We start from the raw sequence: 22,595 nt of genomic DNA, 5'->3' as shown, positions 1-22,595 counted from the left end.
TCGGTACTAGATCCTTGCCCCTCTTGGCTAATAAAAGCTAGCAGGTATGGAACATCTGGTTGGGCCAGGGAAGTGATAAATGCCTCTTTACGAGAGGGAGTGGTCCCGGGCTGTTTGAAGGAGGCAGCAGTAAGACCACTCCTGAAAAAACCTTCCTTGGACCCGGAAAATTTCAACAGCTATAGACCAGTAGCAAATGTTCCATTCCTGGGCAAGATCTTGGAACGAGTGGTTGCTGGCCAGCTCCAGGCGCTATTGGATGAAACTGATTATCTAGATCCATTTCAATCAGGGTTTCGGCCCGGTTTCGGCACTGAGACAGTCTTGGTCGCCCTGTACGATGACCTATGTCGGGAGAGGGACGGAGGGAGTGTAACTCTGTTGATCCTCCTTGATCTCTCGGCGGCTTTTGATACCATCGACCATGGTATCCTTCTGGAGAGGCTTGCGGAGTTGGGAGTCGGGGGTACTGTTTGGCAGTGGTTCCACTCCTACTTAGCGGGTCATCTTCAGAGGGTTGTGCTTGGGGAACATTGCTCGACACTGTGGGCTCTGCAATGTGGAGTCCCGCAGGGTTCGGTTCTGTCTCCCATGCTTTTCAACATCTATATGAAGCCGTTGAGTGCGGTCATCAGGAGCTATGGAGTGCGTTGCCACCAGTACGCTGATGACACGCAGCTCTATTTCTCCTTTTCATCCCCCTCAGGTGAGGCTGTCGATGTGCTGAACCGTTGCCTGACTGCGATAATGGACTGGATGAGAGCTAACAAACTGAGGCTCAATCCAGACAAGACTGAGATGCTGCTGGTGAACGGTTTCCCGGATCGGATGGTGGATATACACCCTGTCCTGGATGGGGTTACACTCCCCCTAAAGGACTGGGTTCGTAGTCTGGGGGTTCTTTTAGATCCTTCCCTGTCACTTGAGGCTCAAGTGGCATCGGTGGCACGGAATGCTTTCTACCAGCTTCAGCTGGTAGCCCAGCTACGTCCCTATCTGAGCAGGGAGGACCTAACATCAGTCATACATGCTCTGGAAACCTCACGACTGGACTACTGCAATGCGCTCTACGTAGGGCTGCCTTTGAAGACAGTTCGGAAACTACAGCTGGTCCAAAATGCGGCGGCCAGATTAATAACGGGGACCAGGTGGTCGGAACACATAACACCTGTTCTGGCTCGCTTGCACTGGCTGCCAATACGCTTCCGGGCTAGATTCAAAATGTTGGTTTTGACCTATAAAGCCCTATACGGCATGGGACCACAATACCTATCGGAACGCCTCTCCCGATATGAACCTGCTCGTACACTACGCTCCACATCGAAGGCCCTCCTCCGAGTTCCGTCTCATAGGGAGGCTCGGAGGACGGTGACAAGATCTAGGGCCTTCTCAGTGGTGCCCCCCGAACTGTGGAACAGTCTCCCCGAAGAGGTGCGTATGGCGCCGACATTGCTCTCCTTTCGGCACCAGGTTAAGACTTGCCTCTTTGCTATGGCGTTTTAATATGTAACTCGTTTTAGTTTTAAATTTTGTTGTAATTGTTTTTGATTTATTGTTTTATATATGTTTATCCTGTATTTATTACGAGATCTGAGATGTTTTGCATTTTTATATTCTGTTGTTCACCGCCCAGAGAGCTAATGCTAGTCGGGCGGTATATAAATCTAATAAAATAAATAAATAAATAAATAAAAATAAATTACTATGAGTAATTCCTTCATCCAAGCCTGGTGGCTGCAAAATGTGTGTGCTGTGAGCTGGCTGTATTCCTGCATACTCACCATCTGCCAAATTGTCTTTGTGCCAGAAGCCAGATATGTTAAACTCCAAAAAGAATCTGTCAAAAGAGTAAAAAGAGAAAAGAAAAAGATCTATCTAACTCTAGCCCTGAAGGGCAGAGCCTTCCTAGCTCAGGAAGGCAGGCAGCCAGGCAGTCCTTGTGATATGCTGTACTCTGAATTAGGCTGTAGGAGCATCCTAGAACTTACCTTGGAGTTCCTTTTAGTTCGTACCTGATCCAGTTACTTAAAATCCACCTTTGTTACTTTTCAGAATGGTAATTGTGCCTTAATCCAAAATAAATTATTAGCAATTCCTGTGGCAAGACTGTCATTAACATTGTGCTGTTTGTGGCTGGGAGGGAAGTATACCCGGTCACCTTGAAAGCCATCTGCTCAGAAATGGTGGATCGCTGGTATTCATTGCACAGCAACAGCTGTGGAGTATGCCTGGCAGGTTAATCTCTACAAATGTCTTGGAATCTGTCTCTTGTCTCAAGTTCAGAGGTGTTTGGATCCAGCACTTCAGTCGGAGCCCAATATAATCACTAACGTCTGCTGTACTGCTAGGAAGGAAGTGCTGGTCTGGTGGCCATTGAGTATGGTCCGGGGGGAGGGTACTAAATGCAGTAAGGCCTTCTTGGTGGTGGCACCCCATTTATAGAACTCCCTCCCACTGCAAGTTCGGCTATCCTCTATGTTTATTCAGATGACACTTTAAAACATTATCTATTCTTGTAGCCCTTCAGAACATATCAGGGGCAGCCTTGTTTATTAAACTGTATTGCATGTTTGACTGTTGTGTGTTGTTTAATGGTATTTTATGGTTATATTTTTATTTTGTTTTAACGCTGTATTTCTGAGACCTATTTGTTGTTAAATTTTATATGCTGCTAGCCGTTGCAAGCTCTACATGAGGAAGAACACATCCACTATATATTTTAGAAAGTTGTTTGTTCGCTATGCATTTGGACACCTCAAGATATTGTAACCAAATTTTGCATAATGGTTCCTGAGGTCAAAGAGCAGGTTTCTGTTTCTGTTTGGATCCATTTGGACACCATTTTGAATCAAGTTGGTCGACTGAACCTTTCAAAACTGCCAGTTTTGTTGAAGTTTGTGATGTAGGTGTGGCACTTGCATTGAGTTTTGTAGCCTGGCTGAGTCTGGTCCATTTAAAACCCCTTGAGCAGAATTTGATGTTTGATGTTAATAAAACAGTTTGCTGTCTTTAAAAATGACAGCTTTAAAAAACTGCATTATTTTAACCACTGTCTACAAAACTATATTGATTTTTTTTTCAGAATTCCCAGTGCCAGGTATGAGGCTACTCATAATAAATAAGTAAGTAAATAATTAAAAAATACCAAATATACTCATGAATCTGCCTTTCTTCCTGGTGCTTTACCTCCCAAAATGTATTAATTTGACAAAGATGACAGGTAAGGTCCACGGCATTAATACATTTTCCTCATAGGAACAGGGTTTGCTTCCATTCAATAGAGCAAATTACTCAAAATAATTTTGTTTAGTTTAGTCAGATTTGAGAAAGGAAGGTTAAGGCTGGTGATCCACAGATACTTCCTGATTTGTATCCATGTAATGCAACATAAAAGTGCTCATGCTTACAAAGTACACAGCATATGACATTTTATTCACTAATACATACAACTGTTTCCCAGAGAAGATGGATGATCTCTGCAGACTGCAGCTTTTTTTTTTTAACCAAGGCACATCTTTTCTGGGCAAAGGGTTTCCTGTGTTTGTCTTCTTAGGTTTATGTTATCAGAGTTCCTGGTTCTCTCTGCAGTTTCTTTAGGGATCCTTTCCCACGTTTATTTCAATAGCCTGAACACCCAAGCCTTAATATGTAGACTTGCATATTATAGATGTTCACTTGAAATCTGAAACTCTGTACCCCTTTACTGGTCCTATTACATATGCTGTATCGTTATGATTTTGGACGAATTGGTTCACCATGTTTCCTAATTAAACTGTCTATGTGATAATGCTGCTGGAAGCCTCTTGGGTACAGCGCAGGGGAGTAGTCATCTACGGTCGTGGGAGGGTCATAGACCCCTAACTTTTTTGGGAGCTGGGTCCCAGCCAGGGCCCTATGTACGAGCCAATTATCATGAAAGGGGAGCATGTTAGCCACTGAGAAGAGTCCTTGGCCTTTTATGCTGATTGCAGTCAATCAGAGTGAAAGGAGATGAATCAGCCACTAAGAAGACTCTTCTCAGTAGCTAACACACAGCCTCCTCATTCATGCTGATTGGCAGTTAGGGATGTTTGTTGTAGTGTAGACTGAGAGACGACAGGGAGAGCAAGAGAGATGAGAAGAAGTGGAAAGGGGGCATGGCTGTGACTATCGTAAAGGGACCCCGCACTTCTGAATTTGCCATTAGACTGCTGGTACCACGGGAATGAAGGTACGACAGAAATGCCTCAGTTTTATACTATGTTGCAATTTTTCCTCTTAGAGCTCAAATGTACTAATCGCATACATGTGATGTGTGGCAATCACACGGCATGTATGCATAAGCCATACTCACCCCCCCAGTAGCCTTTATGGACAACTGGAGGGTTTTCAAGGTCACCACAACTAGCAGAGTTCCCCTGAGAAAAAGATGTGGAACATGGCAGCAATTTTGGGAGGTGGGGGATGTCTGTTTCCCATGCTTGCTTCTTGTCTTTGTGCTAGAATCAGAAGAGGAGGGTCATGTGCTTATACTCTCTCACTAAAACAGGGCCCAGATGATTTATTAAGCAGGCCCAGTGGCACAATTTTGTCTCTGTTAATATGACTCATCTGACACTTCCATCCTCTGTACTGGAATCTCTCTTGTATTTATTATCATTATTTATTATTATCATTATGTACCTGATATTTCCATTGTGCTGCACTGTCTGTCTCTGGTGCTCATTGCTAGAAATGGGGTGGGGGCTTCAGACATTTCTGCAGTTGTTTCTCACAAAGAATCCTGGGAATTACCTTTCTGGAAATTTTGTAAAAGATTCCTAACCTTTCAAAGAATTGTAGCTCCCTGGGGAGAGGGAATAACTTTTAAAACAACCTTGTAGAAATAGCTGTGTCCTCAGTTTCGTGAACCTGGAAATCCACTGAGGTCTCTCAGTGCTACATTTTGAAATAAATGGACTATCTACATAGTGATTGCATCTCCCCCAGCCTGTATTTCTGCCAATTGCTTCAGAACTGTTTGAATATTTTCTTATTTCCTATGACAGTAACACACCAGAATAAAATATATATATTTGGACCCTTAACTTGAAGCCCCATCAATTAACATTTCCTGACACCTATTAATCAACTGAAGCATGAACTGAACAATGCACTGATTAAACCAACTAGAGCTTTACAGCCATCGTTTCTGCTTCTACTGATGTGATTTCTCCCCAGAACTCCAAACGGTTTGTACTCACACGAGGAAGTCAGTTACCAGCCACTTTATTGTTGGCAATAAGGCATAAACTGGCTGTTGAAAAAGAAGACAAAGTCTGAGACGAAAAGAGGTATCTTACAGTGTCCACAATTACAGCAAACAATCAACAGATTAAGAGGCAGGCTCTAAGAACCAGCAGGAATTGTACAATATGCACACAAGTCAGCCTTCCTTGCTACCAATAATAATTCTGAACCTCATCTTTGGGTCAGGAAGTTTATCAGAAATATGCATGAGACTTAGAAGATTTAATTACATAATGGGCTCTCTCCAATTGGAATAGTCTCAATAGCTATAAGAAGATAAAGATATTTATGGGACTGAAAGTTTAGAAAACGTTTCTGTTCTAATAATGGAAAAGAAAATGAGTTTCTATGTAATGTAAGCAAAAACACCAAACAAGCCTTGTTAGCAGGAGGGGCTGATACAATATTACCTCTAGCATAAAAACTGGCAGGTGCTGCACAATGCAGAGAAATTCAGCTTGAATTTTTCAAACCAGGGAATTTCTAGTCCTCATGATCAAGCTGGAAATGTGGACAGTATTAAGAACATAAGAAGAGCCTGCCGGATCAGACCAATGGCACATCTAGTCCAGCTTCTTGTCCTCACAGTGGCTAGCCAGTTGCCCATGGGAAACCTGCAAGCAGAACCTGAGTGCAAAGAGCACTCTCTCCTGCTGTGGTTTCCAGCAACTGGTAGTTGGAATCATACTGTCTCTGCCAATGGAAACAGAGCACAGTCATCATGGCTAGTAGCAACTGATAGCCTGATTTGTCTAATTCTCTTTTAAATCCATCCAAGTCGGTGGCCATCACTGCCTCCTGTGGGAGCGAATTCTATAGTTTAACTGTGTGCTTTGTGAAGAAGTAGTTTCTTTTGTCTGTCGTGAATCTTCCAACATTCAGGTTCGTTGGATGTCCACGAGTTCTAGTGTTATGTGAGAGGGAGAAAAATGTTTCTCTATCCACTCTCTCCATGGCATGAATAATTTTATACACCTCTATCACATCACCTCTTACTTACCTTTCCTTTAAACTAAAAAGCCCCAAATGCTGCAACCTTTCCTCATAGGGGAATCTCTCCATCCCCTTGATCATTTTGGTTGCCCTTTTCTGAACCTTTTCCAGCTCTGCAATATACTTTTTGAGATGAGGCAACCAGAACTGTACATAGTATTCCAGATGCGTCCGCACCATAGATTTATATGACAGCACTTATGATATCGGCAGCTTCATTTTCAATACCTTTCCTAATGATCCCTGGCATGGAATTTGACTTTTTCACAGCTGTCACCCACTGGGTTGACATCTTCATCGAGCTATTCACTATGACCCCAAGGTCTTGTCTGAAGGCTTTAGGTAAGTCTGCTTCAAAGCAGAAGTATGAATTGGAGTCAGCTAAGTCCTACTCAGAATAGACACACTGAAATTAATGAACCTAAGTTACTCATATCCATTAACTTCAATAGGTCTTCTTTGAGTTGAACTAGCATTGAATATCACCCTAAGATTTTCTGTTGTGATGGGAATATGACATACAAGGTGTAGCTTTACATTTTAATTTCAGTACTCTTGACTAAAATGTTGCATGAACTAAAAGCAATATTTACGTGGAAACCTACCAAGGTCAAAGGTTCAGTCTGTATTTTTCATTATCTCCATTTGTGCATTATATATTTTTCACAGCTTCAGTATTGCTGGTTGGCAAACATCCCGTGCAGCCCTCCTCAAAAATTGTTAACTTCTGCTAGGGAACTGTTCTTCTTTCTCTCCTACAGTGACACCTCATCTCCACAACTTTGCTCTGATTTGAAAAGGTAGCCCATGGCTAGGAAGCTGTAAAAAGCATTTCAGCTACCTTTTCAAATCAGTGCAACATGAAGGAGAGACTTCTTTTTTAAAAAAGAGTGACTTTTCCAGGGGTTACCTATTTGTTTCATACTGCCTTGCAAGCTGGTATCCAAAGAGCAAAGATTATTGGACGGCAACTCTCCTCAGTCCCAACCAGCACGGTCAAATGGTGGAGGATGATGGGAGTCGTAGTCCAGCAAGAGAGGGCCACAGATTCCTTACACCTGCCCCTAAGGCTTTTTTTGCTCTTTAAATAAGAGGAATAAAGGACTGTCTGAAGAGGATGAGTTACTACAGGGGAGAGGAACATTTAGGTATGTGTCATTTGCATAATTTTATCCTAATAGCCCAATTTGAATTTGTTGGTTTTAAAATTCGGAGAGTTTTCTACAGCATTTTTGACTCCTTTGGCCAGCCTCTTGTTAAATCAGTAGAGGTTAGTTCAGAGGGCAAGATCTGAAGAGCAAGAATAGGCCCTTGGAAAGGATGAGCTATAACAAAAGCCACTTGGATAAGTTCCAGACTAGTGTTGTTCCAACTCAGTCTAAGGGCCCCTCCAGACTGGTGGTTTTTTGTAGGTATATCCTGCAGCATAGTGCATTAGTGGTGGATTTATACTGGACCATCCACACTTCATTCCACTTTATAAGTTATTCTTCCCCAATGTTCCCACATTACTGTTGTCTGGAGGGGCATCTAGAGCAATTAAAGTAGGACCCCCTGAAAAAAAAATTTGTGGTATGAAAAATTACAGGATTTCAGCAGGAAGCTATAGGACATGTACTGATTGGAAACAAAGCAGAGCCTCTGCCCCAAAATGTTTCAGATGCAGACAGTATGGATCCTGTTTAACCATCCCAATAGCATTATGAGCACAAATCATCATGAATGCACAATTAAGAGGATCTCTGGAGGAGCCCTTAAACTTTGTCATAGAATAATACCTGTCCTATGACAAGATGCACACCTTAACGTGGTGAGGGGGTTTGAGAGTGATGAAGAAGAAGGGAGAATTACTGTCAGGAGTCTAGACCAAGATTCCCAGTAGAGGCACCCAAGGCGGAATGGTCAAAGCTGAGACACCAGACTAAGATGCATCCAAACTCAGAGGAAGGCAATGGTAAACCACCTCTGAATATCTCTTACCACAAAAACCCTATGAACAGAGTATCCAAAATGGAACACGAGATAGTGCTGGAAGATGAGACCCCCAGGTCAGAAGGCACTCACCGAGCTACTGGGGAAGAACAAAGGACAAGTATGAGTAGCACTGTGACTAATGACGCAGCTGGTCAAAGCCAAAAGGTAGCCCAGAGGCTGATGTGCACAGATGCAAAAGGAGAGTCCGGAGTTGTACGACGCACACAATAGGAACATGGAATGTGAGACGCATGAACCAGGGAAAGTTACAAATTGTCAAGCAAGAAATGGAATGTATCAACATTACAGTACTTGGCATGAGTGAAAAAATGGACAGGAATGGGACATTTTCAATCAGGCAACTACAAAATATTTGATGCAGGAAATGAGAAATTAAGAAGAAATGGGGTTGCTTTAATAGTGAGAAGTGATGTAGCAAAAGCAATTAGGAGCTACAACGCAAGGTCTGAGTGAGTGATATCAACAAGATTAAATGGGAAACCTATTAACATAACCATCATCCAAGTCTATGCTCCAATGGCAAACACAGAAGAAGTGGAACGAGGGATTTTACTTAGAAATACAGGAAGAAATTGATCACACACCAAAACAAGATGGGCTGATAATCATGGGAGACTGGAATGTGAAAGTAGAGAACACAGAAGAACTAGGAATTGTGGGGAAATGGGGCTTAGGAGATAGAAATGAAGCAGGAGAAAGACTTATTGAATTCTGTGAAGCCAATAATTTGTTTCTTGCAAGCACATTTTTTGAGCAACCAAAAAGATGACTGTACAGGTGGACATCACCAAATGGTCAATATAGGAATCAAATTGATGATATAATTGGTAGCAGAAGATGGAGAAGTTCCATACTTTCTGTGAAAACAAGACCAGGAGCAGACTGTGGTACAGTTCATGAACTGGTTGTATCAAAAATCAGAGTAAAGCTAAAGAAGAAGAACAAAGCAATCATAATGCCAAAATACAATTTAAATAATATCCGAGAAGAATATAAAGATCAAAAAAGGAACAGGTTTGAGGCTTTCAACTTTGTTGACAGAGAACCAGAAGAACTATGGAGTGAAGTCAGAGACATTATCAGGGAATAATGCAAAAAGACAATACTACTAGTTAAAAAGAGAGAAAGACCTCAATGAATGACTGAAGAAACTCTTAAAATGGTTCAAGAGAGAGGGAAAGCAAAAGCAAAAGGAGATAGAAACACGATCAGAACCCTAAATGCAACAATACAGCTACTAATACGTAGGGACAAAGAAAACTATTACAATAGTTATTGTATAGAAATAGAAGAGGACAACAAAAAGGGAAGAACAAGAGCCCTATTACAAAAGATTAGAGAAATGAAAGGGAAATTTAAACCAAGAGTAGGGATGTTGAATAATTAACAGGGGAACACACTGACTGACCGAGATGAAATAAAAGGAAGATGGAAGCAATACACTGAAGAACTCTGTAAAAGAGACGCCAGGATGACAAATTCATTCATGGAGGAACCATATGATGAAGAACCAGAAATTTTAGAATGTGAGGTGAAAGCTGCTCTTAAAATACTTGGAAGAAACAAATCACCAGGAATAGATGGCATACCAATGGAGTTGCTACAAGTTACTGAGACTGAATCTGTCCAAATTTTGAGTAAAATCTGTCAAGAAATATGGAAAACTAAACAATGGCCCACAGACTGGAAGCGTTCAATATACATCCCAATTCCAAAGAAAGGGGATCCCAGGAAATGCAGTAATTATCAAACTTTTGCCTTAATATCTCATGCAAGTAAAGTAATGCTCAAGATTCTACAACAAAGGCTCTTACCATATATGGAGCGAGAAATGCCAGACGTCCAAGCTGGATTTAGAAAGGGAAGAGGTCATATCGCAAACATACTGGATAATGGAACGGACCAAGGAATTTCAGAAGAAAATCACCCTGTGCTTTATAGATTACAGCAAAGCCTTTGACTGAGTAGATAATTGAAAACTATGGAATGCTTTAAAAGAAATGGGGGTGCCACAGCATCTGATTGTCCTGACGCACAACCTATACTCTGGACAAGAGGCTACTGTAAGGACAGAATATGGAGAAACCGATTAGTTCCCCACCAGAAAGGGTGTGAGACATGGGTGAATTTTATCACCCTATTTATTTAATCTATATGCAGAACATATCATATGGAAAGCAGGATTGGACCAAGAAGAAGGAGGTGTGAAAAATGGAGGGAGAAATATCAATAATTTAAGATACTACTAGCAGAAACCAGTAATGATTTAAAATGAATGCTGATGAAAGTTAAAGAGGAAAGCACAAAAGCAGGACTACAGCTGAACATCAAAAAGACTAAAGTAATGACAACAGAAGATTTGGATGAATGAATGAATGAATGAATGAATGAATGAATAACTTTATTGCTCATGGCCATCGGCCGCCACAATATAATACAGAGTACGGAGTACAAGGTACAAAATTGACTACAGCATCTATGAATACAAATATTTAAAAATAGCAGGTACCCTTAAAATTATTGGACCACATAGGGTCCATAGTCGTGATATGTCAACTTGGCACCAGCTTGTCATTTAAAATATCCAGTCCGGAGTCAAATTAAAATAAGATTCATTCATAACACGCCTAGGCTAGAATTTGCTTTAGGTGTTTGGACCTAATTTTGCCGGCAGGAAGGGCAAAGTTTGTCACTTGACAAGTTAAAAACACATCTCCACCACTACACTAACTTGTTCTAACGGAGGCCTATTCGCCAGAGAGCGGATGAACGGCGAGAGGAATTTAGACCTCGGCTCTTTATAAAGAGGGCAACTCATAAGGTAGTGGGCAACATCCTCAACCTCACCAGACTTACAAATACACAGACGCAGAGGAATTGGGGTTTTAGCATAGTTCCCGTCAAGCACAGCTGTGGGCATTGATTGAAAATGAAGAACCGTAAAGGCTCTTCTCAACAGCAGCACGTTTAGATAAGAGAAATATTTCTCCATGGCAAAAGTAGTTTTAAAAATGGGGTACCAAAGGGAGAAAGAAGACTGAGTAGAGGTATAAAGATCCCATCGCTTTGCATATAGAAGAATTCTATCCTTTAGATTCTGCTTCGCCTGTCTCGAGAAGTGGGAAGGAGGAGATTCTATACTTATCCCGTATACAGACAGTAGAGATTTGGTCTGAGTCAGCCAGCTGTTATACATAAGGTTTTGAGATTGTTCGAGCAGACATTTTTTCGGCAGACGCGAGTCAGCCATGCAAACCAATTTTAGCCAGTAACCAGCTAAGGCCACATGGGCCATGGCTTCTAATGAAAGAATGCCTGCCTCTACCCTCATAAAAGCTATGGGGGTACCTTTTGGCATTGCCAGCACAGATTGAATGAAAGAATTTTGTACCATCTCTAGGGTGGAAAGGTTGGTGTGTCCCCAGATCTCAGACCCATATAGGAGCATAGGGATTATTTTCCGTTGGAAGACCTCAATGGCAGGGGGGATCAGGCTACCTCCTTTGAATTTGAAAAACCGAAGCAGGAGTTGGATGGAATGATTAGCCTTCAGTTTAATCAACTCAAAGTGTGGTTTCCATGTGGACTTGTTGTTAAAGGTGAGACCCAAATATCTGTAGCTACGACTTTGTTTAATGGGCTTATCCTTTATTTTCCAAGCATGGGTTTTATTTTTATTTCCAAATACTACTACATTAGTTTTGGAGTAGTTAATTAGCAAATGTTCCCTATCACAAAACGTTCCCAGTTGTCTTAACAATCTCCTCATGCCAATTTGGGTGATGGACAGGAGGGCTAAATCATCGGCATACAACAGTACAGAGAGTTTGTCATTTAAAATTGAGGGGGGGGGAATACTCTGGTCCAGACAATTCCATTACAATATTGTTGATATAGAAATTAAAAAGGAACAGGGCCAAAAGATAGCCCTGGCGTACCCCTCTCAGTTTGAACAGAGTCAGAGAGGAGACCATTAGCACCCAGCCTGACCCTGAGTGAGGTATCTGTATGAAGCATACGAATCAGCCAGAACAGTCGCCTGTCTATATTGGTGGAGGATAATTTTTGTCAGAGACGATCCCTATCAATGAGATCGAAGGCTGATGAAAAGTCCACAAATGTAACAAATAATTCCTTTCTGGCAATTGATGAATATTTCTTGATTAGATGGGAGAGTATAAAACATTGATCCATAGTGGACTTTCCCTTGGAAAAACCCGCCTGTTCTTCCGCAATAATCGAGTTCTTAGCAGCCCATGAATCCAATTTAGCCAGTAAAAATTTGGCATAAATTTTAGCAGTCACGTTGAGGAGGCTGATCGGCCTAAAATTGGCCGGATCAGCTTTTGAACCCCTTTTATGAAGTGGTATCACAGTGCTATCACCCCAGCCCTTAGGTATTGTACCATGCTGATTAATAAAGGTGAACATCTTAGCAAGGACAGGGGCCCACCAATCAGGGTCAGCTTTAAGCAGTTCAACCGGAAGCATATCCTCACCTGGTGCTTTCTTCCCGGGCAGGGAATTAACCAGGGTGGATATTTCGCGGGGGGTGACAGGTTCCCATTCCTGGCATTGAGCTAACAGATGTTCAATTTTAAATTGGACATCTGTGGAAGGGGGAGGGGAAACCTTACTATAGATAGCAGAAAAGTAGGAGCACCATTGAGTTGACGTTATTTGATTATCCAAGCTGCTATATTCCCCTTTTAATCCTTTGGAGATTAGCTTCCAAAACTTGGTCGTGTTGCGTTCCAGAGCGGCAAATCCCAATTCCAGCCATTGTTGTCGAATATGGTTTACTCTTTTGGAACGTACTAAATTTTTATAAGCTCTGCAGAGCTGTATAAAGATGTCATAATTTTCTGGCGTATGTATCCGCCTTAAGTTCCTAACGGCGCGGACAAGATTATTTTTGGATTTGGCACATTGATTATCAAACCAACCTCGATTCCTCAAGGGAATCGAAGTGGAGCGAGTCAGCAATGGCCTTAGGGTCATAATTATGGAATTATAACATTCAAGGGGATCTGCAGCATCAAGAAGCTGCTCGCGCAAGTTAAATAATGTTGTTGAATTTAGGCGGCAAATTAGCTCGTCTTTAATCTTTCCATTCCAGCAGATCCTCTGGCCAACCTGCTTTATAATACTATCAGCAGGAATAAAAACACTAGGTGGAATGGACATGGGTGCTGTCAAAAGGGAACTAACCGGCATGTGGTCGCTCTCCAATCTAATCGAAACAGTGAAGGACTCAAGGTGAGGAAAAAAAGGGGGAGAGAGAATCATCAAATCGATAGCAGTCCTCCCTCTTGGACCATAATACGTATGCATGCCCACTGTCGGGAATCTAGAGGAGCCATTACAAATAAAAAGCTGATATTTAAAAATAAGAGCAAATAACGAATGTCCTGAAGAGTTGATGGTTGGATCCCTGGATTCCCTTAAGGGGAAGCAAGCTAAATCCTCTGATGACAGACCCAATTTACTTCCTATTTCAATGTTATTGGAGCCCAGTCTGGCATTAAAGTCCCCCACCAATAAAATTGAGGGGTTGGGAGACTCCTGTAATAAATGGTTCAGAAACTGATCGAGTTCTGCCAAAATATATTTACCCACCTGCCTAGAATTCCTGGGAGGAGCATAAACATTAATCAAAAACCATTTCATATTGGGTGTCCAAGTAATTTGCGTAATTAAGATATTATTAGTAGGCATCACCTCTACCTGATTAGCAATCACATTCAGATCAGCCGAAATTAGCATGGCCAATCCACCAGCAAGTCTTTCTCCTGCTTAATTTCTATCGCTTAAGCCCCATTTTCCCACAATTCCTAGTACTTCTCTGTTCCCTACTTTTCCTGATGAAAGATAAAGCACAAAAGCAAAACTACAGCTGAATGTCAAGAAGACTAAAGTAATGACAACAGAAGATTTATGCAACTTTACAGTTGACAATGAGGACATTGAACTTGTCAAGGATTATCAATACCTTGGCACAATCATTAACCAAAATGGAGACAATAGTCAAGAAATCAGAAGAAGGTTAAGACTGGGGAGGGCAGCTGTAAGAGAACTAGAAAAGGTCCTCAAATGCAAAGATGTATCACGGAACACTACAGTCAGGATCATTCAGACCATGGTATTCCCGATCTCTATGTATGGGTGTGAAAGTTGGACAGTGAAAAAAGTGGATAAGAGAAAAATCAACTCATTTCAAATGTGGTGTTGGATGAGAGCTTTGCACATACCATGGGCTGTGAAAAAGGCAAATAACTGGGTGTTAGAACAAATTAAACCAGAGCTATCACTAGAAGTTAAAACGATTAAACTGAGGTTATCATACTTTGGACACATATTGAGAAGACATGATTCACTAGAAAAGACAATAATGCTGGGAAAAATGGAAGGGAGTAGAAAAAGAGGAAGGCCAAACAAGAGATGGATTGATTCCATAAAGGAAGCCACAGACCTGAATTTACAAGATCTGAACAGGGCGGTTCGCGACAGATGCTGTGGGAGATAACTGATTCATAAGGTTGCCATAAGTTGTAGTCGACTTGAAGGCACATAACAACAACATCTGGCCTATCCGTGTTTAGTAAATTCCTGTCGATCTACTGGGTTTTGTTGTTTGCTCACCAAGCTAAATCACTGCCTGCCATCTCCAAGGTTCCAGGTTCAAGACCTGTTGTGAGCTTATGTTGTTCTTGTTTGCAGCTGAATAGGCACTTTCTCACATATTCACCCAGCTATCCTTTCAAAAGGAGGAGGATAATCTTCCTCAAGAGAAAGTATGAGTGATAAAGCTTCCTGATTTATAGTACCTGTCCATCTCTAACTAGCAAACCTTTCCCTATTTAGTTAATACAACTGTAATTATTTAATCACTCAGCTCCAACCAGATACAACTAATCAGTTCATCCAACTCTAGCAAGTAAATCATACTAATTCAAGGTACCACAACCTGAAACTTTCCTGGCACAGAGCTACCTAATACGCTATAATGATTTGCTATGATTTCACATAGCCAAAATTGGCTATAGAATGGTACAAGGCAGGGTTAGCTGGGAGCTCATTTTGACTACTGGTTAAAGATGCAGCAGACATACATCAAGATTGGAGAGGGGGGTAGGGAGAAAAGAAGGAAGGAAAAGTTGAGGCCCCTTCCCCACTCTCTAGAATGAATTTAACCTGTATCTTCCATCTTTTCCAAATCAATATACATGTACTGCCATCTGACCAATACATACTGTATAGCATGGAACAGAGTAGACCTGCTGGGGAGCACTGGGTCAATTTTAGCTGAATTAAAGGGCTCTTTTTTTTCTCATTAAATTTTGGAACTGTTTTGCTTGGTGTGCTGACTCCAGCTAGGTGTCTCTGTGAAAGAGAGTGGAAATTACTTACTTTGTGACCGGGAAGGTGGAGATGGCTAATTGGCTGCAGAATGAGAAACATATTCTCACTATGCCAGTGCCAGATTTTTCTGAGCACATGGGCTGCAGATGAAGGGACAGAAACAGACATTAGGAATCTGCTGTTTTCCTGTGGCATCTACTCTTTCATGAAAACGTGGATGTCCCTTCTCATAGAACTCCAGCACTCTGGAGTTGGGTATTTAAAACAGAACCCAAAAAAGGGTATTAATTGCCATCTTTGTTGGGGCAATGACACAAAGATATTTGTGAAAAACGGAAGAACTCTCCTGTCCTATTATAAACAATAAAAATACCCTTCCCAGTCTGTCTTCACATAGGGACTGCCACAGAGGTGTCATCAGATGAGTGATGGGGTTCAGATGAGTGGTGCCCAGCCCCCACAATCACTTTACCAAAACTCTGCCAGAGTGCGGGGTAAGAGGACATGAGGGCAGACGTGGCGTGGCTTCTTCTGTCCTTGCATAGCCCTCTGAGAGCACAGAAAATCAGGCTTTTAGCAGAGACACAGATGATAAGGGTAATTCTGTCATTGTAATCAGAAGGAGGAGCAAAGTCATGCCTGCCCTCACATCATTTCCCCCTGCATGCCATGCCTAGCAGTGGTGGCACCTCAGCCAGGGATGGTCTCATCCCCGAGCAGTTTTATTCAATGTGAGTGTGTCCGCACATGTGTATTATGTACAAATGCTTCCAGATAACTTCCAGAGATACTTACACTGAGAAGAGGATGAGCGCCACTATGGTGGTGGTGGGGCATTTTACACATGGCTTGGTAATCAAACATTTTCACCCTGCAATAAATAAATAAATAAATGGGTCCACATGTAGAATACACTGACTTATACTGACAAACCATCATAGAGAAGGAACAGCGGTTAGTGCAGATAGAGCATCTGCTTTGCATGCAAAAGGTCCCAGGTTCAATCCCCAGCATTTCCAGGCAGCAGTGGGAGAGAAAATTGGAGAGCTGCTGTCAGTCAGTGTAGACAATACTGGGCTAGGTGGACCAATGGTCTGACTCAGTATAAGGCAGCTTGCTATGCTCCTGTTTTCCTAATTCATCTAGCCCAGTACTATCTGCTCTGATTGGCAGGGCCTTTCCAAGGGCTCTCAGTGGCCTTTTCCAGCTCTGCCATCTGCCATCCTTTTTAGTGGAGATGATGGGAACTGAGCCCGAGATTTTCTGCATGCAAAGCATGCGCTCTACCACAGACTTACGTGGCCCCTTTCTCAACATAGTTGCAGATACATCCATTTGTCCTGCATGGATTCTAGCCTAGATCTGTCTTCACACACAGAACTGCCATATATCCTTGTCCTAATAATTTCGTTTAGTTTGTGCTTAGCGTTGGATGTCTCACAGCAAGATCTGATCCCACACAGCGTTTGATTGACTATGCTGGAACTGAGGAAGCCATTTCTTACTGATTTCACAGTATGCCCCCACAATACGAAGGCTTACTTGAGCAACCCCAGCTGCTATTTTTATTTGCTCCAAGGTCCTGAAAGCTGCTTCTGTCAGCTAGAAACATCATAGCAACTTTCCTGTACGCAGCCCAATAGCTACATTTCTTTTCTATGGCCAGATTCAAAGTGGACAGATTGGCCCTTCCAGACACACCTGGCCAGGTTCTCAGGCTCTTTTGTGCCATTTGTGTCTGATTCTGGGTCACTTTGTATGCTACATCAGGAACATGGGACCGGCTGGGAGCATAGAAAGCGGCTTTATACCAAGTATTATGATGCTTTGATTTGCTTTGATTTGGATTCCTGCATTAAGCAGGGGGTTGGGCTTGATGGCCTTATAGGCCCCTTCCAACTCTACTATTCTATGATTCTATAAGCCAGATTTATTCCAGGATTGCCCATGCTGACTGGCAGCAGCTCTACATGGCCGCAGACAGGCGTTTCCCCCAGCTTTACCTAGAGAAGCCAGGGTTTGAACCTGGAACCTTTGCATATAAAACATGTGTTCTACCAGTGAGCTACAGCTAATGTTTAAAAGCCTAAAACCATGTTGGACAGGGAAAAATCAGTTGGGAATAGCCCATGCAACTGGCCCTGCCCCCATGGTTCTGGGCTCCCATGCTGCTCTGGTAACATATGAGGGGGCTGCAAGTCTGGAACATGAATGGCCACAAAGCCACATGAAAGTGTTTCCCATGCCATTGAAGTAAGGTAGGAAAGGGTTTGCACTTCTGACATTTCTACATTCAAAAGATACATGTTGTTAGCTTTGTATATTTGGTTTTTTTTTACCATCTTTTAATATGCATTTTCAGAATCCGAACAGGGAAATGAAGTATGTCATACTCTGCATTTGCATACACAGTGTGCATGAACTGGGTGATAACAGATGTAATCAGGAGCCATTTTATCATTGTAACAACACTTTTTCCAGCTGCTGCAGTCATAGAATTGGTACTGGCTATACCTATGATTATGCAGTTCACACATTACATTTGTCCATGCAATCATGCAGGTAACCTGGGAATGGTTGGACAACAAATGTGAATGAGCCCTAACAATTGAGGCAAGAATCCACATCCCACTGTCTTCATTCTCTTCTTAAAGAAGGTGGTGGGCTCTCCAACACGGACGGCCTTCAAGAGGCAGCTGGACAGCCACCTGTTGGGAATGCTTTAACTTGGACTCTTGCATTGAGCAGGGGATTGGACTCGATGGCCTTATAAGCCCCTTCCAACTCTACTATTCTATGATTCTGTGATTCTATGAAATGTTTAGCTGTAATAATTCTAACAGGGGATAAGGAACTTTGCTTCTGTCTGCCTCTTCTCTGAAGGAGATCAATACAGAGGAGACAGTGACACTTACTGTTTGAACATTCCCATGGTTACAAGCTGGGACATAATAGAGCCATCTACTTCCCCCAAAAATTTGCTGGTCTGCAAGCAGAGGGAGATAAAAAGAGAAAAGAGCAGTCACTATTAGATAAACCTCCTCAGCTTTTTATTGTTGTGGCTAATCCATCGGCATACAAGTTTGAAGTACTACTTACTGATTGCCACTGTTATAAAACAAGCTATTTAAATAGGTGATGCTCTGTGATGTCTAGAAAAAGTGTGACAGAGCAGTGTGTGGCCTTGCGGTCAATAAAAATGAAATCCAAATCTCAGCTTAGCCATGAACTCACTGGGTGGCCTTAGACAATTTACAAATTCTCAGCCCACCATCTAAAAGAGCCAGTGTGGTATAGTAGTTAAAGTGTTGGGCTAGGACCTGGGAGACCAGGGTTCAAATCCACACTCAGCCATGAAGGTTGCTGGGTGACCTTGGGCCAGTCACAGTCTCTCAGCCTAACCTACCTCACAGGGTTGTTGTGAGGATAAAATGGAGAGGGAGGAGAGTCATGTACACCATATTGAGCTCCTTGGAGGAAAAGTGGGATATAAATGTAACAAATAAATAAATATGAGGACAATAATATTGGTCTACTATACAGGTGGGCCCCGCTTATACGGCAGGTTCTGTTCCAGACCCCCGCTGTAAAGCGGAAATTGCCGTAAAGTAGAACCCCGTTGAGTATAATGGGGCACGTCGCACGAAAATGCCGCAAAATTGGCTTTAAAATGGGGAATGAAAGCCGCCGCATTAGCGGAACACCGGGAAGCGAAGCGCCGGGAAGCGTGGCCTTACTGTATAGGGGTGCTGTTGTAAGGATTATGGAGAGAATGTATGCAAGATATTTTTAATACTTGAAATGTACTATGGAAATATTGATAATGATTATTATAACAGAGGGAATCACTGCATTCCTAGTTCTCGTTCTGCTCAAACCTCTAAACATTTTAAAGTTATTTAGTCCAAGGAAATATCTGTGGGTGGGCTACGCAACATGCTTCCTGCTTAGTTTTCTTGCGTTTCCCAGTTCTCCACGCTGGGAGAGCACTGTTGTCAACTCCCTTAAAAAAAAAAAGCTCACATTTTTACTGAAACATTGTCTTTGTTACAGGAATATTTTATTCAATCATATTTCAGCCATAACATATAGACCACATATGTGGGGCTGTCTTTGAAGACTGTCAGAAATTGCAGCTTATTCAATCAAAATATGACAGCAAAATATTTGACATGGATCAGTCAGTGTAACTAGATTTCACCAATCTTTAAACATTTTCACTGGTTACCGGTCTGTTTCTGAGCACAATTCAAAGTGATGACACTTGCTTTTCAAGCTCAACATGGCTTGGATCCAGGATACTGAAGGAACAGTTACCCTCATACCAGCCTGCCTGTGTACTGAGATCATCATTAGAGGCCTTCTTCCATTGCCCTCACCTTCTGAGCTGAAGTGGGTGACAACTGGGAGGGAGGGCCTTCTCTGTTGTGGCAACCTGACTGTAGCATTCTCTATCATAGATGATTGGCTGCTTTAGTATGCCTATGTCAAAATCCAGATTGACAGGGATCCAGGAAAAGAAAGCATTTAGATGTGCCTGAAACTACAGAGAAACAATTCATCCATTTAACATTCTTAAAAAGGAAGCTGGAGATAGCAGTAAATGCCTTGGATTCAATCTTATCACTTTAAGTCAGAATAGTGTAGTTTAACTAGTTTAGGCCTAGACTGCAAGCATGTTGCTCATATCAATGAACTCTGAAACTGGCACCAATTGGGAGTCCCCCCTCCTCTAAAGCTAATAGCTGACTGGTGGTGGTAAGGTGAATTTTGTTGGCATCACGGCTGGGGAAGTGAGGGTCAAATCTCCCCTCCGCATGTGCTTATTTATTTATTTATTTATTATTTGATTTATATCCCGCCCTTCCAGCAGGAGCCAGCATGTGTTGTGGTCCCAATGAAAATTACCCCCTTCATGGGACAGTTCTCATGTTAGAGAGACCAATACTGCTGTTGGGAAAAGTGTGTGCAACATAATGTGAGAATAAGGATAGGAAAAGAAAGTTCCTTTTCTCCTGATGCATGTACTGGCTTCCCAGCACATGCCAGGAGTGAAATGGACATGGTGTGCTCTCTTGGACAGGAGCGCTGTCGTAATTTTCATGCTGTTGTGATAAAATAGCAGCACCTTATTGCAGAACGACTGTATTCATTGCTTACACAATGGGATGGATCCAGACAACTATGAGAGGAGTTCTCACCTCCATCTCCCTATAGCTCCCCCAGGCACTCCTGAGGGTTTGGAAGACCACCTAGAATGGGGTGTGTGGCACAGGGGGCTGTCGCTAAAGGAAGCAGTTCATGGAAATTGAGAGCTTCCCTTACATCAATGGGAGTTCTTCCCCTTGTGTAATCAGCCCTTTAGATCCAACCCAATCACTGGGATGGACAAGAGAAGAATTGTGGTTTTTTGCTTTAAATAAGCCAAGTTGCCCACAACACACGTTCACAAGGCCTGGGCTTTTAATGTATGTACAGAAAGGAGTTTCTATTCCCAATGGAATGGGGAATGGACTGCCTTCAAGTCAATCCCAACTTATGGCTACTCTATGAATAGGGTTTTCATGGTAAGTGGGATTCAGAGGGGGTTTACCATTGCCTCCTTCTGAGGCTAGTCCTCCCCAGCTGGCTAGGGCCTGCTCAGCTTGCCACAGCTGCACAAGCCAGCCCCTTCCTTGTCTGCAACTGCCAGCTGAGGGGGCAACTGGGCTCCTTGGGCCTATGCAGCTTACCCACGGCTGCACAGGTGGCAGGGCACGAAACCCCTGAGCCACTCACTGTGGGGGTGATCTTTAGCTGGCCCTTGACACCCAGGAGACACGAGCGGGGATTTGTACTCACAGAGTCTGGACTCCCAGCCAGGCTCTTCTCCCCATACCAGCTTTCTATTCCCAATAGTCCCTTAGAATCTGCACTTCTGCTGCTCAGATAAACCATGACGCAAAGGACTGATGGAGGGCCTGGTACTATTGGAGGAGGACAGCATGGTTTAGTGGTGAGAGTGCTGGACTAGCACTGGGGACATCTGGGTTCAAATCCCCACTCAACCATGTAGCTCCCTGGGTGACCTAACTCCCAGGGTTGATGTGAGCACAAAATGGGGCAGAGGATTATGTACACCACCTTGAGCTCCCAGGAGGATACGAATGGTGCAATAAAAATGTAATAAAAAGAATTATAAATAAATAAAGTAAACCAGGGAATAGGAAACTGATTTCAGAGACAATGGAATAGATATGGGTGAGAGTTCAAATTTAACCGGGAATGTGAGTAAGCAGCAACATCAATCTGTTAGCAGCAGAATATAGGCGAGAGATGAGTAGGGGAAGAAAGAACTAGGATGGGGTCAGACTGAAAGACAGGGAGATCCTATCTTCAGCCCACAAGCCAAATCTTCTCAGCTGCAAGACTCACATACACAGATAAGGATTACCATGTATGTACATCTTCCCTAACTTCTGCCCTGCCTCTTAAATCTTTAGCGGTACAGAGCATCCTGTTCCTCATGTGGGTCAGGCTGTCAGTTCAATAAATGTCCTTCAATAAATATCACTGCTCTCCTCCTTTGTGTGGGGACTGCTACCATTTTGAGAGCAGCATGCAGGTTTTTTTTTTTTAAAAAAAGATTAATGCAGAGACTGTGGATGCATATTTTCCATTGAGAAACATGACATAATTAAATAAAAAGTTTGGTGCTCAGCTGGCTGGAGCCCTGTATTTAGCACAATTGTTAATGCCACCCGAGAGAGAGAGAGAGAGAGAGAGAGAGAGAGCAAAAGGAGACCCTCCATAGGGCCAGGATGGGTGGAAACAGGTAGTGCTGGAGAATCTCACTAAGTTTCTTAACAGCTAGAGAATCTGAAAGCACTGGAGTGACACCAGAGGTACAGGAGAATAATTATAATTTATCCAAATCCACTATAATGATAGGTTTCCCTCCTCAGATCTTAAGAGTGACCAGATTTTCATAAAGCCCA

General features: G+C 42.6%; 1 protein-coding gene across 1 annotated transcript in view; it reads right to left on the bottom strand.

Moving 5' to 3' along the window:
* CACNA2D4 (calcium voltage-gated channel auxiliary subunit alpha2delta 4) overlaps nt 1-22,595 on the bottom strand; it is a 270,960-nt gene that overhangs the window by 33,981 nt on the left and 214,384 nt on the right. Inside the window, 4 exon segments of the mRNA XM_061582150.1 lie at nt 1,782-1,837; nt 5,223-5,275; nt 16,414-16,489; nt 18,534-18,604. Coding sequence (XP_061438134.1) covers nt 1,782-1,837; nt 5,223-5,275; nt 16,414-16,489; nt 18,534-18,604 — 256 coding nt within the window.

This window comes from Rhineura floridana, chromosome 8 (genome assembly GCF_030035675.1).
Source record: "Rhineura floridana isolate rRhiFlo1 chromosome 8, rRhiFlo1.hap2, whole genome shotgun sequence".
In the NCBI taxonomy this organism is placed as follows: Eukaryota; Metazoa; Chordata; class Lepidosauria; order Squamata; family Rhineuridae; genus Rhineura; species Rhineura floridana.
The sequence above is the reverse complement of the archived record's forward strand: the minus strand, read 5'-3'. Positions and strand labels throughout refer to the sequence as shown.